General features: G+C 37.8%; 2 protein-coding genes across 7 annotated transcripts in view; both read right to left on the reverse strand.

Annotated features, from left to right (window-relative positions):
• The window catches only part of GOLGB1 (golgin B1), a 77,222-nt gene extending 63,017 nt beyond the window's left edge, over window positions 1–14,205 (reverse strand). For 3 of the 5 annotated variants that reach the window (XM_033088855.1, XM_033088846.1, XM_033088828.1), the window contains exon 1: window positions 10,167–14,205. The gene's annotated coding sequence lies outside the window, so the exon portion shown is untranslated. Of the gene's footprint in view, window positions 1–9,565; window positions 9,699–10,166 lie in introns of those variants that run through there. The other 2 variants (XM_033088862.1, XM_033088837.1) reach the window with 2 other exon arrangements.
• Window positions 14,206–16,794: 2,589 nt separating this feature from the next.
• The window catches only part of IQCB1 (IQ motif containing B1), a 45,053-nt gene continuing 43,261 nt past the window's right edge, over window positions 16,795–18,586 (reverse strand). For both annotated transcript variants that reach the window (XM_033092221.1, XM_033092228.1), the window contains exons 14-15: window positions 18,210–18,366; window positions 16,795–17,359 (exon numbers count right to left, since the gene is read on the reverse strand). In XM_033092221.1, the coding sequence (XP_032948112.1) occupies window positions 17,130–17,359; window positions 18,210–18,366 (387 nt within the window). In that variant the 3' untranslated portion in view covers window positions 16,795–17,129. The remainder of the gene's footprint in view (window positions 17,360–18,209; window positions 18,367–18,586) is intronic.

The raw sequence follows: 18,586 nt of genomic DNA on the forward strand, positions 1-18,586 counted from the left end.
TCGTAAGAAAGTATGATGAACAATTATATGCCAACAAATTGTATAACCTGAAACAGATAAATTCTTAGAATATACAACCAAGACTGAATTATAAAGAAATAGAAAGTCTGACCAGACCAATAATGAGTAAGGAGATTAAATCAGTAATCAAAAACCTCTCAACAAAAAAATGCTCAGGACTTGATGACCTCACTGGTGATAACTTCTAGCAAACATTTAAGGAAGAATTAATGTTAATCCTTCTCAAACTCGTCCAAGAAAGTGAGGAGGAAGGAACACTTTCTAATTCATTTTACAACGTCAGCATTACCCTGATATGGAATCCAAACAAGGACACTGCAAGATAATTTTAGGCCAATATCCCTGATAAACATAGATGCAAAAATCCTCAATAAAATACTAGCAGACTAAATTCAACAGCACATTAAAAGGATCGTACACCATAACCAAATAGGATTTATTCCTGGGATGTAAGAATGGTACAACATCTACAAATCAATTAGTGTGATAAACCGTATCAACAAAATGAAGGATAAATATCATACAATCATTTCAACAGATGTAGAAAAAGCATTTGACAAAATTCAACATCCTCTTATGATAAAAAACTCTCAACAAATTAGGTACAGAAGGGATGTACCTCAAAATAATAAAGGCCATATATATGGTAAGCCCACAGCTAACATACTCAACAGTGAAAAGCTGAAAGCTTTTCCTCTAAAATCAGAAATAAGACAATAATGTTCATTCTAGACACTTCTATTCAATGTAATACTGGAAATCCTAGCCAGAGCAATTATGCAAGGAAAAGAAACAAGGCATCCAAATCAGAAAGGAAGAAGTAAAAGTGTTTTTAGATGACTTGACCTTATATAGAGAAAACACTCCATCAAAAACTGTTAGAACTAATAAACAAATTCAGTAAAGTTGCAGGATACAAAATCAGTACACAAAACTTTTTGCGTTTTTATATACTAACAAACTATCAAAAAATTTAAAGAAAACAATCCCACTTATAATTGCATCAAAAAATAAACAGGAATAAATTTAACCACGGGGATGAAAGACCTGTACACTGAAATTATAAAGAAATTGAAGAAGACACAAATAAATAGAAATATATCCACGTTTGTGGATTGGAAGAATTAATACTGTTAAAACATATATGAGGTCTGACAACTAAGTTCAAGAACTTGTTGCTGTTGTTGCTAAACTTTTTTTGATATCAGAGGGATTATTCATTACGAATTTGTACCAACTGGACAAACAGTTAACCAAGTTTACTATTTGGAAGTGCTGAAAAGTCTTCATGAAAAAGTTACACGCCCTGAACTTTTTGCCAACAATTCATGGCTCTTCCATCACGACAGTGCGCCAGCTCACACAGCACTGTCTGTGAGGGAGTTTTTAGCCAGTAAAATAACTGTATTGGAACACTCTCCCTACTCACCTGATCTAGTCCCCAATGACTTCTTTCTTTACCCGAAAATAAAGGAAATATTGAAAGGAAGACATTTTGATGACAAGAGTAATACGACGACAGCGCTGATGGCCATTCCAGAAAAAAAGAGTTTCAAAATTGCTTTGAAGGGTGGACTAGGCACTGCCAACAGTGCATAGCTTCCCAAGGGGAGTACTTCGAGGGTGACTGTAGTGATATTCAGCAGTGAGGTATGTGGCACTTCTTCTAGGATGAGTTTGCGAACTTAGTTGTCCTACCTCATATTCCCCTCAAAGCAATCAACAGATTAGGTGCAGTCCGTATTACAATTACAATGCCTTTTTTTTTAAATTAAAGTTTATTAGGACAATGCCTTTTGCCACAGGAAAAAAAATCCTAAAACTATATGGAACTACAAAAGACTCCAAATTGCCAAAGCAGTCTTGAGTATGAACAAAGATGGAGGCAGCACTATCAAAGTTGTGTGACAGTAACATAGACATATAGATCAACGAAACAGAATAGATAGCATAGATAGAAACCCACACATTAACCATCAATTAATCTTCAAAAAGTTGCCAAGAACACACAATGGGGAAAACACGGTCCCTGCAATAAATGGTGATGGGAAAACTGGATATCCACATGCAGAATGAAATTGGACCTTCATTCCACACCATGTACAAAAATCAACTCAAACTGGATTAAAGATTTAAACATAAGACCTTGACTGTATTTAAGTAGGACAAAAATACTGTAAAATAAGTAGAAGAAAACATAGGGAAAAACCTTCTTGACATTGGTCTGAACAAAGATTTCTTGGATATGATTCTAAAATCACAGACAACAAAAGCAAAAACAAAGACTGCATCCAACTAAAGTGCTTCCGGCACTGTACTTCACATCTCCGTGAATATTTAATCCCTTCACCTTTTTCATCCTGCCCCCAATAGTGCTAGGGGGTGCTAGACTAATCAGGGGGTTACTGCATAAATTATATAAATGTCTAACAGTTATGCTGTACACCTGAAACTAATATAAAATAATACTGAATGTCAACTGTACCCGAAAACAAATAATTTGAAATTAAAAAAATGAAATGCTCCTGGCACAGCAAAGGAAATAACAGAATGAACAGACAACCTACTGAAAAAATACCTGCAAACCACATATCTGATGAAGGATTAGTATCTAAAATATATAAGGAACTCAAACAATTCAGTAGCAAGAAAACAACCTAATTTAAAAATGGTCAAGAATCTGGATAGACATTTCTTAAAAGAATATACACAAATGGTCAACAGGTAAATGAAAAATGCTCAACATCCCCAATCTTCAGGCAAATGCAAATCAAAATCATAGTTATCACCTTGTATCTATCAATGGCTATTCTCAAAAATAGAAATGATAACAAGTGTTGGCCAGGATATGGAAAAAAGAAAATCCTTGGTACACTGTAGTTGGGAATATAAATTGGTATAGTTATTATGGAAAACAGTGTGAAGTTTCCTCAAAAAACTAAAAATAGAACTACCATATGATACAGCAATTCCACTTCCGTGTATACAGCCAAAGGAAATAAAATCTGTATCTTGAAGCGATAGCTCTACGCCCATGTTCATTGCATCATTCACAATGACTAAATTATAGAATCAGCCTAAGTGTCCACCAAGAGATGAATGGATAAAGAAATGTGGTATATACACACAGTGGAATATTATTCAGCTCTAAAAAAGTAAGGAAATCCTGTCATTTGAGAGAATGCGGATGAACCTGAAGGGCATTATGCTAAGTGAAATAAACCAGGTACAGAAAGACAAATACTGCATGATTTCATTTACATATGAAAAATAAAACACATAGAAGCAGAGTGGAATAGCGGTTGCCAGGGGCCAAGGAAGATGGGGAGATGTTTGTCAAAAGGCACAAAGTTTTACTTATATAGGATGAATAAGTTCTGGGGATCTAATGTACAGCAAGGTAACTATAGTTAATAATACCATTAGGTTGGTACAAAAGTAATTGGGTTTTTGCAATTGTAATTTTTAACCTTTTAAACTGCAATTACTTTTGCACCAACCTAATATATTGTACTTGCAATTTGCTAAGAGAGTAAATCTTTAATGTTCTCATCACAATAAAAAAGTAACTATGTGAAGTGAGGGATATATTAATTAGTTTGATTGTTATAATCATTTAATAATGTATATGTACATCAAAACCACATTATACAACTTAAATACATTTTTAGTTGTCAATTATATCTCAATAAGCTTAAAACAACAGTATCTACTTCAAATATTAATACCTACTTAACAAAAATTAACAGTTAAGTATTAAATGCTGAATGTATGAACAGCAGAGCACAAACACTGGGAAATGAAATATGTGTCATTTACTAAAGAAAAATTACTTCTGATACTTTCAACATTTTCTATACTGCAAACTTTGCTGAACATATATGTAGAAGATGCTTTCTTTGACTTCAAATGAATTAAAAGAAATAAAATTATATAAAAGAACTAGATAGTTCCCCTAAATTGAAAAACCCAAAAGTAGAAACACAAAAAATAATTGAAAATAATCTTAATCATTTTGGAAATGAAGATGAAACTACAAGAAACAGGAAAATGAATAACCACAACAAATCATGCCTTAAGAAAAAAGAAAGTTGAAATGAAGGATAATTTTAAAAATCAAAAGGAAATTAACTATAAACTAAACATACGATTACCTTATGATCCAGTAATTTTACTCCTAAGCATTTATTACAGAGAAATAAAAACTTAAATTCACACAAAACCTATATATGAATGTTGATAGCCGCTTCAGTTTTAAGAGTCCCAAACTGGATTCAGAAAACATGTCCTTCAACAAGTAACCTTCAATATGGTTAAACAAATGAGGGTATATACATTCCTTGGAATACTGTGCAACAATTAAAGGGAACAAACTATTGATACACGCAACAATTTAGTCTGCAGGAATTTATGAATGGAAAAAAAAAAGCCAATTCCAAAGGGTTACATTCTACATAATTACATATGTGCACATTTTTGAAATGACAAAATTTTAGAAATGGAGGACAGATTACTGGTTGCCAGTGCTTAGGGAGGGGTTGGAAGTCGGAGGGTAGGAGGTAGTTTTAGTTATAAAAAGGCAACTAAGTGTGGTGCTGGAACCCTGCAATATCTTAACTATGATAGTAGATATGGAACCAATAAAGGTGATAAAATTGTATAGAACTTATACATTCACACACACACACACACATACACACACACACACACGAGGATACAAATAAAACTGGGGAATGTATTAATGTCAGTATCCTGGTTGTGGTATTACACAGTAGTTTTGTAAAATGATACCCTGAGGGAAAGTAGAAAAAGTGTACAGGGATCTTTCAGTATTATTTATTACAAGTGTGACTTTACAATTATCTCAAAAAAAAAAAAGAAAAGAAAAAAGAAATGAACTAAACGCAAATGTGATATTCTACAATTTGATCCTGGAACAGAAAAAGGGCATTAATTAATGGAGAAATAGTGAAATTCAAGCAAAGTATGAAGTTTAGTTAATAGTAATTAATCAATGTTGGTTTCTTAGTTTTGACAAATGCACTTTGCTAATGTAACATATTAACATTAGGGAATACTGGGTAAGAGGTATACTGAACTGTGAACTATCTTTGCACATTTTCTGCAGTAAATCTAAAATTACTAACAATTTGTTTATTTAAAAAATTTTTAAGGAAAAGCAATAAAAAAAGGAATCAAGACAAAATAAGAAACATTGTAGGTATACAGCAATATGAATTTCCTGAAGAAGAAAACCAAAGCAAAGGTACAGAACAAATATAAAAAACCAAAATCCAAGAGCGCTTATCTGCAATTTAAAGACTTGAAGCTACATACTAAAAGAGACCACCATGTATCTGAGATTATCAACCCAGAATGTCCAACAATATTTTTTTCAAACTAAAATCACCCCCACCCCAATCCACCACTACCACACATGACATTGATTCATCCTCCCTCAAAGAGTGTGTCTCCATCAGCATCCTACTAAAAATTATTGTACATAAAGGACACATGCAGATGAACATAGGATGATAATGGTAATCGGTAATAATTATTGAGCAATATGTACCACTTTATATATATTTCTCTAATCCTTACAAAATCTGCAAGGTAGGTATTTTCTTCATCCCCATTTTATAGATGAGGAAAACTGACACTCAGAGAAGTTAAGACATTTCAAAGTCCCTCAGCTTACTAAGCATTATTGAATAAGAAAAAAACTCTTTAAATAGAAAATAGGTTACTTTTCTTAAATTACCATTTAAAAATATATTTGAAGAAAGAAAAGATCAGTATCAGGGATGTACCATTTCAGGTCAAAGTAAGAGGAGTTTCTCATAGACTGATTCAACAATCTCAGAGAGCAATGAGAAAATAGACGACATATTGGAAAGAGCACCAAATTGGCAGCCAGGAACTGAACTTTTAGTCCTGGCTCCAAAACAAGAGGTTGTATTATACCAATAAAGTCACTTTACAGTTTCCTCACCTTAAAAAGAAGAAGACTGACAGGGAGCATTCTAATGCCCAGCATTACGACTCCAAGATTCAAGAGAAATTTCTATAGTGATTGATATGAAAGTAGTAACATGGAAAAGGAAATGGAAATGGAAAGGGCATGTCAGGCAGTTAAGCGCGTTAGGCTGCTCAAAGGTTGGGAATTTAAGAGCAAAAGAGCCACTAAGTTGCCATGCTAAAGCTAAATGAAGAAAGATAGATCTCCCCCCTCTGTTAGGCTCACTGTAGGACAGAAATGGGCAGATGCATATATAAAAATAAGTAAAGGGGAAAATATTTATGCTCACAGTAATAAATTCATGTACGGAGTATGTGTCACTGTTGGACAAACAATGCTCTTGCTATTGTTTTATAAAGCACCAGAATGATGACTAGCAACTTGGGAAAATAAAAAATAAAGAGCTGCATGCCAAGGCAAGGCTTCAATAAAACACTGCGCAAATAAAACAATCCCTCAAAGTCAATGCTGGCCCTACCTTCCACAAACCCTGCACAGGATCTCGACACTTGAATGCTGAGGTGGTACTTAAAATTCAGGAAATCTTATTTTCTTAAAGTCTTCACTGCTATAAATTATTGTCTGCTATAATTATTTTCAAAATAACTACTTGGTGTAGAGCATAATGCCAGGAGCCACAAAAATATAAAAAGAAATCTAAAGCATGTCCCTAACCACAGAGACCTTAGTACAAAATGCACAGGAAAACCGTAACTGAAGATAGTGAGTGCGTGCCTGAGTGGACATCCATTTGCTTTGGAATTTAAATTACACTTCCCAAAGAAATAACACAGAAAATGATGAGATTTCCAGGTCCCTCCTCAAACTTATTTAATGCATATTTGGTGGAGCCTCCGTAGTGCTTCTTAATTCCTTAATTCTCAAACTAATTCTAAACCAGTTTGAGGAGCTGATAGGAAGTGGTGCTATATAGCTGGAAAAAGCATATGCAATACTACGATATAAATTACAATTAGAAAATGAAAACTATTTTTCATGACACGAAAAACGACTATTTTCATTAAATGTAGAAGTAAATGATAGCTATAATTTATATACATAGTACTATAAGTACTGTTCCAATTGCTTTACATATAACTTATTTACCCTCATTATTTCACTTTTTCTATTATTAAAACAACCCGAAAGAGGAGGCGCTATCAATATCCCGTTTTAAGGCAAATGAACTAAGGTACACTGAGGTTAAGTAATTTCCCCCGTCACAAAGCTCAACAAAGCTTCTTGGCTGATGGGAGATACACAAAAGATAACGTATGTTCTGAATCACCTCAGCACCCAACATTTGTCACTGAGGCTGAAAATAGGGCTGGATGCATGAGAGCGCTCATATACTTACATATATTTATAGTTCCATAAGCACTTTTTTTGAGGACTGTATGGACTAAAATGAAATGATTCAGAATAGTATGGCCCCAATGAGTTCCATATTGTGTGTACCACAGCCAGGCTCACACAAGGCACAAGGACATGTGTACACAGACATTCACTGTTGCAGTGCTTGTGATGGCCAATAACTGGAAGTGATCTAAATGCCCACCAAGAGGGAACAGGCTAAATACTTTGATATTTCTATAAGGGAATGCTGTATTCCCCTTTTTTAAAAAGTGAGGTAGTTTTATACTTATATAGAAAAATATAGTATTAAGAGGCAAAAGAAAGGGATACAACAGCATGTGTTTGTCCTCTCAAGGGGGATCACAAAACACATGCTAAGGGTTAAGTTAGACAGAGAAAGACAAATGCCATGATTTCACTTACATGTAGAATCTAAAGAACAAAAATAAATGAACAAACAAAACACAAACAGACACATAGATACAGAATATTTTGATGGTTGCCAGCTGGGAGAGGGGTTGGGGAGATGGGTGAAAAAGGGGAAGGGATTAATTGGTGGTTGCACAGTAGTCTTGGGGATGTAAAGTACAGCATAGGGAATACAGTCAATAATATTGTAATAACTATGTATGGTGTCAGATGGGTACTACATTTATTGGGGTGATCACTTTGTAAGTTATATAAATGTCTAATCACTATGTTGTACACCTGAAACTAGTATTGTATGTCAACTGTAATTGAAAAATTAAAAAATTATTTAAAAAAAAAGATTTCTTTTTCCCATAGTGTTTAGCATATAAAAAAAGTTTCTTAAGAAAAAAACCCAAGAAATTATTTATAGTGCTTACTTCCAGAATGTGGGGAATGAGGAAATGGGTCAGGAGATATTTTTGTTTTATATTATATCTGTATTAAATTTCATTCCACTATTATATCTGTATTAAATTTCATTCCACTGAAAGCACATGCTGCTGATTTTAAAATAGCTTAATTAAAAGTAGAGTATTATAGAGCCTAAGGTTCACTTATATAGTGGTATGTCACTATACAATATGTCACTAACAATAGACTGGTATGTAATGATTAGTGGTGAGATGTTTCCCAAATAATATATTCCTAACGGTAGTTAACCTAGAGAAGTTTATGATTTATTTTTTACAAACAAGAGTAAAACCAACATTCCTTTAAATAACCCATTAATGCAAAGGGGAAAAAAAGAAGGGGATCTTTAAGAGTCAAGCAGAAGGAAAAAAGAATTATCCCCTACAGACGATTATTTTTAGGAGAGGGTGCATCCCAGAAGAATGGAAGTTCTCAAAAAAAAAAAGTTTTAAAAGGTTCCCCCAGTCTGGAAGTCCTCAGAGATGCAAGCAGCCTTCTTGAAAAATAAGGAAACATCTTTATATGTACTCCTAATTGGGTTGGGAGCATCCAGAAAGTGGGCAAGATTTTTTTCATCCATTTTAAAATATGCTTTTGCGTATTTTATAATCTAAGTAATATATTTACAGTGCCATTTATACATTATCCATAATTAAATATACAGTATTTGGAGGTGGCTTACTCAAAATGTTTTACTGATAGGGAGCGCAATTAAAAATGTTTGGAACTACTTTAAAAGTCAAATTTAATGTAGTAAAGAGGAAAGCATTTAATGGTCATTCCATGGTCAAGGGATGAAAAGTAAGCTGTGAAATAGTGTACAATGCCTGCAATTTTTGAGTTCTCTTCAACTTTTTCGTATTATCTATTCTATAACCAAATCCTGCCATTTTCCAAACGATCATTTCCTGGTTTTGACCATTCATAATCATCTGACCATCCACATTTAATTACTTCATGCTTCTGGAAAGGCCTCCAGGCTCTCTGTGGGAAGAGAATCTTGCAGATAATTGTTAAGACTCTATAAAAGCTCAGAAAGCTTCCAACTATTTCCAAAAATGAAAGTACTTCTGTCCCACTCTTAAATTGTCCTCTCCCCGCAGACCAACTGGAACTCTTTAAATAAGTCAGACAAATATATTCCTTTTGTCAAGGGGCTTACCCTCCCTTTCACCTCCTACACACCACTCGCCTTATGCAGAATAAACACCCTTCATACCACCAAATCAAGTTCTTTTCCCTCCAGAACTCTCTTCGGGAGTACCTTTCCTCCAACAGCCTGCCCACCTCTGATTCCTGGAACTTTAATACCGATGGGACCGCAAGGATCATCCCTCTCCGTGTCATCCCAGCAACTCCTTAGCAGGATCTTTCAACAGGCTCCAGTTTATGTTAATATCGCCAATGTTTCTGTGATCTCCGCCCTCAACACCTTTGATTTGTTTGGGTCCCGCCTCCCCTTCCGGACACTAAGTTTGTTTAGGGACTGAGTGTAGGGGCCCAGCAGGTTCTTTCCGAGGTCAGCTGCTGCGTATCCAGGGCTGCCAAAGCAGGCCGCTCAGGGAACAAGGCCTTGCGGGTAAGACTGATCCCAGCGCTTTTCTCTGTCGCTCCCGGAGGAGAAACGTCCTATGGAGGAGGCAGACCGCGCATATGTGCCCCGAGGCCGCGCAGGGCGACTCCGAAGCAAATACGCGACTAGAAGAACTAGGCCTGGTAAATGAAGGGAGACGGGTGAAGGGTCGGATCCCGGACTGAATCAGGGAGAGGCGGGGCGGGGAAAAGGACCAGAGTGTGGCTGCTTCGACAGCTCCCGGGGCCCTGTGACTGGGGTGATCGTTAAAAGACTCAAGGAGGGGGGAGCAGTTGGGGATCGTCCCCCACTCACCTGGAAGAGGCTACGGTAAGAGGCTCCAGTTGCCCCCCTCCTCCCAAATTTAAGCCACGTCAGCTCTGGAATCCCGAAAGCGACACCTACCACTGCCGCGCCCCGCCAAGGGACTCAACCACTCGCAGTTGGGACGGAAGATGGTTAGGACATGGACCAATCAGGGCTATCGGCAGAGCGTTTCTAGGGATACCAGACACGCCTTGTTTGTAACTAACCCCACAACAATGACGGAAACCAATCAACGTCAGGAAATGCTCCGCTTCCTCAAAGAAACAGCCAATAGACTCTAAAGAGTAGAAGAGGGGCGGAGTCAAACGGGAGCTAGTGTTCCGGAAGAAGATCTGGGGAGAGCCGGAAATGCTGGAAGGGCTGGCGTTCTGGGAAAGGTCAGGTGTTTCCATTGCAAGGTGGGTCGGCCGGCTACCTGCAGTTCCTCGGTAGCGTTGGTCTTGACTGACCCAGGTTAAGGCTTGGGCTTTTGCGGAGACCCCCGTACAGCGGGCACCAGCTGCCATTAGGATTGTTGAATGAGCTGTGAGAAGAATGGGAATTTGGGATTTGCTCTTAGAGTCATGAATATTAAAGACGGAAAGTAGATCTCATCTAACCTCTTAATTTTACTGATAAAAAATGAGAACCAGATTAAAGTGACTCGCCCAAAGACATAGCGACTTAGTAATGGAACTCGGACTATATCGGAGAAGTCTCTAAGGATCTAAGTGAGAGAGAGAGAGAATAGTGAATACTAGGAAAGTGCCTCCTAGGAAGTGGCGCTTCATCTGGGCCTTAAGCAAAGGGTGAGATTTGAAAGCTCGGGTCCTGGAATGGGAGTCAATGACGAACTCCAGTAAAAGTCACCGAAATCATGCATGCTCTCCTTAAGCCCCTAAGGAAAGGGGGTAAAAGTAACCAGCTCCGTGATCAGACACTCTTGACAGTAAGAGTATTAGTTTGAATTTATTGAGTCTTAGTGTGTGCCAGGCACTCAGCTAGTCAGGCCACTCTATGCATCCTCACCATAATGCTTATATAACCCTTTGAGGTTCAAACAAGCTCAGTAAAGCCTTTGCTGGCTACCCATCTAAAATTGCAGTCCCCTGCAATTCCTGTTGCAATTACCGCAATTACAATATACTGTTCTTGGACCTGGAGATATAGCTGAGATCAAATGAGACAAAAATGCTTGCCTTTTTGGAATAATAATTTAGTAAGGAGAGATAAAATAAAGTTAAATAATACGGTAGATGGCAAAGTGCTTAGGGAAAAAAACAGAGAAGGGGTACAGTGTGTGCAGGGTACTGTAATTTTAGAAAAACAGTCCAGGCCTGATGACTCGTTTCATCCTCTTGCACTCTTTAAAACTTGGTATGTACAGGGCAGCCCTTCCAAGCCCGACATGAGTTAGGGCTTGGAAGGTCTTCTGCAGGCTCTCCAAGAACTTCTAGTTGAGGTCAGTAAGCAAGGGAATGTTGCTGAATATGAACTGCAGCTGTTTAGGGCTGAGGCATCCAGCAGACTTCATTAACAACTGAACCTGCTTCCTGATGATGTGCAGACTTCTCATGCAGCTCTCAGTTATATTTAATAGTCATTAACTAAAATCCTCATTAATCGGGGGTCTCTAAGGGTGAAGAAAAGTCTAAATTATGAGATTTGGATTTTGTATGAAAATATCTATACTTGCCCCGCAGAACACTGAGTCCTTATCAGTTATATTTCCCTACATCAGCAAAAATCCCGGAAGAATCCAGAGTGTACCAAACACCCCATACTCAAAGCCTAAGAAAAGATCATTCCTCTGATATCCCTAGCCCTCATAGTGAGTCATGGGTGTTTCCACTGGAAGTGCAGGTATTTTGGTACCCATTTCTTGACTAGGGCCTGCCTACAGAATATTGTAGCAGATGGGAACTTGTGTCCCACCTATGCTGAGGACAGAGGGATTGCTGCTCTGGGAATTTTGGGGCCTCTGTTCTGGTGTCCCTAGGAAGCCAGTATGACATGAGGTAAATTTTCAGACCTTTGTCTCCATGTCACAGTTCGTAGTCATCCTTCATACCAATTGACTTTTAGAAACATGTCAGGAGGCTTCCTCCAGGAATCAGGACTTCTGTTCTCCTGACTTTTCTCTTGAGAACATTGGTACTCCGGATTAGGCACTATATCCATGGAGAAACTGGGCTGGCTTTAGGAAAACAGACCAGACCAGATGACTTTTGTTTCATCCTCTTGATGTGTATTATTCTGCCTGCCTCCAGGCTCCTGGTTTCCACAGGTCTCTGTATATAGACTCCCTTTGAGGATGGAAGAGATTGAGATTTGGGGACCTATTCTGTCTGTGGTATCTCCTTGCCTTCTGCTGGATAAGCTTTGGGATGAGAAGGGAGGATGACAGGTTGGGTCTTAGGAGGGATGTAGGTGTGGAATGAGCAGGCTTCTGAGAGGTATCCAGGCTTCTGAGAGGTGTCCAACACAGGAGCAAACTGTTCCAAGACAGAATGATGCCAGTTGCAGTCCATGAGCTGGAAAAGGAGGCAGTGCTCTTGGAGAAACAGTAGAGGCCCTACGCTTCAAGCTGAAGCCAGCAGCACCCCATCCAGTGGGCGGGTTCCAGGATGAAGAATTTTGGAATACATACCAGGGTCTACAACAGCTGAGCAGAAATACTCATAAACAGCCTATGTGTGTGAGAGCTATGCCTGCTCAGATCTTGCCTTTCCTGAACACCAAAGACTTGACAGTGGCATCTGAGCTCATCTTGCCTAAGTCCCAGAGTTTGTTGGCATTTGAGGAAGTGGCCATGTATTTTTCCAGGAAGAGTAGAAGTTACTGGATACCAATCAGAGGGCCCTCTACAATGACGTGATGCAGGAAAACTGAGACTGCCAATCTCTCTAACTGTATTTGTGCTCTGCAAACCTAAGTGATCTCTTGTCTAGAGCAAGGGGAAGAGCCAGGGGTCCAAGGATCCACGGAGTTCAAGCACAGACCCGAAGAGCTGCCTATGAAGTTGGCCTATGTGGTTAACACACAAACATGACATAGAAAGTCATCAGCTTATGCCTTTATAACTTAGATATATAAGCACTAGGAAACATAGTATCAAAAAAGGGCCAGAGTGAATGTTCCCCAGAAAACAGGCAAAGAAAGTCATGGTGATATGCACAGGGTGGAGAAATGGCACCCAGATTTTCCAGTGAAGAGAGAAACTTTTAACCTGGAGACAAGAGCTGCTGAAACTTCTGGACTGTCACAAGAAAGAAAATGCAGGGTTGACAAATTTACCAAATGGAGCTTGACCCTGAAGTTTATAAAAAACTGAAAAATGATGAAGCATGAAGAATTTTTCATCAGTGGAAAATTTGGGGATATAAACTATGTTTCATGGAAAGGAATCAAGGTCGACTCTGCTGGGGATGCATTACAGTTGTACTACTTACTGTTTTTACTTAAAATCTTCAGGGAATTCCTTAGCAAGAAAGGTATTCTAAGACCATTCTGAATAATGGAAAAACCTGTTTTGGGATTGTACCTGGCAAAATAGCAAATTCAGCTTCAAATATCAGATGCCGCCATGAATTAGTCTTCTGTGATCACCAAGGTAAATATTGGTTTGTATTGATCTCCCCAGACACTCTTAAACACATATGACAGAAATATTAGTAATATGGTCTTTCATAACAAAATAATATACTTGTTTTATCGCATACCATTGTCTTCAAAGTAGCAGGCTTACCAATTTCAATAGTCTTATGGGGCAGAAATGAATTCTAATGTAGTTTTTCAACAACCAAATTGGATTTCCTTTCTCTTTTATCATTGGACATCATGAGTTCCTTCTTGAACTTGTTAGCAACTTTACCTCTTGAATCATACTAGGACAATTTTTACTGTGATGAAATCATATTTACTTCACAACTAGGGAATCTGCCAGATAACTAATAATGCATTATCTAATGCCTCTCATTGGTGGTGTTTGAAAAAAGGAAAACATTTCTAATGAGAGAATATGGAAACGGGTTGGAATTTTTAGCCATGGAATATTAGATATAATGTATTTTCTGCAATAAAAAAATTCAGCCTAGCAATCATGCATTTGGATTCTCTTTTGCCATAATTTGAAATTGACCTAAATGGATATGGATATTCCTGAAAAATATGATTCAGAGTGGCTTTTCTACAGAATTTGTATTAACTATAGAATTTTCTATTTTCAGGCACTCTGTAAGTTCATAAAAATTAAATGTTAATAATTATGTTTCTTGTATTTCTCATATTTGTATTATAAAGTACATATAAATGTATTTTCTATAGAAAATGAGCTGATAATGTAAGCAAGTCATCCAATAAAATTAAATTGTGACAAATAGATTGATAAAATCACTTTTTTCATGTCTTAGATAATTTTCACTATTACCTCTATAATGCAGAATTGTTATGTTAATTTAGTAAATATAAGCATTATAAGTCAGAAAATATGATACATTAAGTCAAATTAAAAGAAAAAAATGTATTTCAGTATTGCAGGAGGGTTGAGTTAAACTAGTCAGTTTAGCTGGGTTTGGTTTTTCTTACTTTCAATGCACCATAGGCTGCAATTCCTTTATTTTTTATCTGCTGTTACCTTGTGCTCAGAGTGGAGTCTAGAAAGCTTTTCTCAGTGTTCCTGGTCTACCTTCCACGTTTAGTCATCTTGCATGCTTTTACCACAGAGAGGGTCTCTCTCCACGTACTTTTCCCTATCAGTAAACTGCTGTTGCTTGCTTGTGCTAGGCCAGTCATTGCGCTGTGTGGTCTGTTGTCCTGATCCAGCCTAAATTTTGGGCCCGGTCTCTTCTTCCTGGGGTTGGGATGGGGCTTTCTCGGGGTACCTAACCATCTACCCCAGGGCAGTCGAACTGCCTCATATCTGCAGTTGGTCTTTAGCAGAAAGACCAGTATTAGAAGACCTCTGCTTTCTGTTGGTGTAGGATTTCTGGGCTCAAGATGATTTCCTGACACTCTCCCAGGAGTGGAGTTTCTATTCCTCCCTTAGCAACACTGGATCTCTATTTGTGTCTGGGACAGAGTGTTTCCTATCATGCCCCCAGGGACAAATAGGCTTTGTTCCTATTCCTTCCTTAAACAAACACTGGAATTTTGTCTGAGCCTTGGAGGTCAGAGGGCTTGCTGCCACAGCTCTGGCAGCTGTAAGGTTTTAAAGGAAGGGTTTGGGAAAGTGGGTGGGGCTTTGGGCATGTCACCCAGTAAGCAGCCTATCACTTTCTATGTGCCTTTGACACTAACTGCATCTTTTCAGGCCTCCTGCCCTGCTCCCACAACTTTCTTTTATTTGGTAGAGGTCTAAATTCTCCTGTCTGAGGTTCCCAGGTATGCTGAACTGAGAGGCTACCTCATCCTTGGCATTTAAGTATTTGTTAAAATTTTAGCTGACTTCTTATCCAGCTACCTTTGTGTCCTATGCTCTACTAAAGATGAAATAGTTCATTTCACAGATATTGAGGCCTATCTCAATTTACTTGGGCCTCTTGAGGCTTCAAATATCTGATAGGCTCAGGGAAAACTATTTTTGTAGATTACCTGGCTTTTTTTTTTTTTTAAGGTACCAGTAGGAGCAAGACTCTCACATAGCTTTCTACATTCTAAGTGAAACCAGAACTCTCTTCTGCTTATTCTTACAGATGAATTTTACACATTTGTTTTCCAGTTATGAATAAAAATTTCATGAGGATTTTGACTAGAATTTACTAACCTCAACTTTGGAGTAATGGGCATTATACTATTTGGTCTTCCCTTCCAGAAATACTGGTATTTCCACTTATTTATACTAAAAGCACACTCCAGGTGCCTTATACTATGGTGTCCATGATTAGTTAATTAATTTTAACTTAAATTCCATACTATAACTTAAATTCCATACTATTACAAACACAAGTAGTGGTGGCTTCTGCTATTAAAACACAATTAAAAATAAATAGGAAAATCAGAAATGACTAGGTTGGAACCAAATGATCACATAGTTACCTAGGACGTAACAGAAGTTAAACATAATATTCAACTGTGGGATTCCTAGGAGACAAAAAGGGAAATAGTGGGTTGTATAGTTCTCATAGAAAAAAAAAAAATGCAATTTTATCTGGAGAAATTATTCTTGCATTGAATCCCAGGAAGATTTTTTAATTTTTTTTTTTTTTATTGGGGAATGTTGGGAAACAGTCTGTTTCTCCAGGGCTCATCAGCTCCAAGTCAAGTCATTGTCCTTCAATCTACTTGTGGAGGGCACAGCTCAGCCCTAAGTCCAGTGGCCATTTTCAATCTTTATTTGCAGGGGGCACAGCCGACGATCCCATACGGGAATTAAACCAGCAACCTTGTTGTTAAGAGCTCGCGCTCTAACCAACTGAGCCATCCAGCTGCCCCCTAAGATTTTTTAAATGTAGTTTCTTTTAGAAATAACAAGATAGAAATTGAGGTCAAACACTGTTTTGTAGAAAATGGTCAAATATCCTTCATATGACCATTTCTTTTCCTTCCTTTAATAAAAGCCAAGAGCATACTTCTTGTATTAATAGAAAAATAGGAATTCTAATAAATAAATGTGAAAAGTTCAGGTAATTCTGGTGAGTTTTTCAGAACAATTGTTGAAAGTATTTATTTAGAAAACACCTTTAGTTGGAAAACAGCAGAAACAAAAAAGAAATATCACATTTAATATAAGCAATGGAATGTCATGCTGAGTTTACTTCCACCAATCTGTGTGTGTGTGGAGGTATGGGAGGAAAAGAAAAAACTGAATTGAAATAGAGGTAGAAGATAAGTCTTTGCCTACTGCCTGTAAATCCTTGTTTGGAGAGGAACCTCTGGAAAACCATGAGTTAGGACAGCTCTAGTCTACTAGCATGCCAGAGACAGAACCAGTAATAACCTCCTGAAATACAGGATTTGTGTCAGGGTAATTCCTTAAGGCGGTTTGGTTCCACCAATGAATAAAGTTCCTAATTCTACACTAAGCTCATCTTTTGGGACATCAACCTCATCTCCTACTTCTTCCCCAAGCTTCTTCCACCAGGGTGCTTGTATATGCTTCAGAGTGGTGAGATGTGCCTGCTTGGCCTTGGCCGCCACAGGTCGGGATCTACTTAGGAAGAGCTCAGATTCTTTTCCTTCTGCCTCCTTCAGACTTGGTGCTTCTGTAGTAAAGAGAAAATAAACAGGTGAGTGGGAGAGTTCCGTACAAACAAGTGGCAACTTGGAAACTACAAAGTTGGAACTCTGCAATAGCAGGCAGGGACAGAGTTCCAATTCTGAATCTATTATCATTGCTAGGTGGCATGTGACTATTCACAAGTTGTAGCTGTGGCTGGCAGCTACTGTAACCCCCCGCCCCATTCTGTGTTAAAAGAATAAAGATGTAGTTTTCTAAAGATGGTTTATTTAAAGAACAGAAAGCTTTAAAATATAATAGAAGAACCTCATCCTATAGATGAGAGACTCAGTTATAGCCACCTATCCATTCAAAAATACAAAATTTGCAAGTAAGGGCATTAAATAGATGACTCTGGTTCTCTCTGCTCCACAGAAAAAGTTTCAGAGGCTGACTGAAACACTGGCTTCATGGATGGGATCTCTCATTCAATACACCAGTGAGGATCTGATGAATTCATTTTTGTGAAATCACTTCATTTAAAAATTATAAAAATGGCACTGCAACTACTGTCATCATCTACTTCTAAAATATGATCGACAGCTTTTGAGGCTACATAAAAGAATCTGACTAGTAGGACTCAGCGTCTTTAAAATTAATAATTTTGTCTGAATTGATACATATGAATGATAGCAAGGCCAGAAGAAGAAGTCAATAAGGAGGTTATGGGATCTACATCATTTGAGAACATTGTATGATATAGATATAGAAATTTCTGAGGACAGAAGATGGGCTAATAGACCACTAAATGGTGTTTTCCTTCTAAAGATTTTAGATGTCACAAAATCTTGTATAGGTTGTTTCTCTTAGAAAACAAAAATGGAATAAGCACATACTCATTAACTGTTCAATGTTGGTGCTGATCTGAGCCATCAGAGCCTCCCTGTGTTGCTGGGTTCTCTCTTCCAGGGCCCTGCCCATGAAGTAGTGTTGTAGTTGTTGTTGAGCTTGGGAATGAAGCTCCTTGCTAGTCACATCTGACATCTGAGAGCTCTGGGAACAGAGGACAGAATAAATTGTGACAGGAATGACATATGTATCAAAGTATGTTTCACCCAACCACTTAGCAGAGGTTCCAGAATGCTTAGCTGTCTCTCATCAATTGAATGCTATGATTGATGTCTACTTTGTACTCTCGTGAAAGCATTAAGTAGCCTCTTAAAAGCAGTTTTCGATGAAAATGAAGGTGGAGAAGTTTCTTTTTGGTATACTC

Source organism: Rhinolophus ferrumequinum, chromosome 2, assembly GCF_004115265.2.
Source record: "Rhinolophus ferrumequinum isolate MPI-CBG mRhiFer1 chromosome 2, mRhiFer1_v1.p, whole genome shotgun sequence".
Classification (NCBI taxonomy): Eukaryota; Metazoa; Chordata; class Mammalia; order Chiroptera; family Rhinolophidae; genus Rhinolophus; species Rhinolophus ferrumequinum.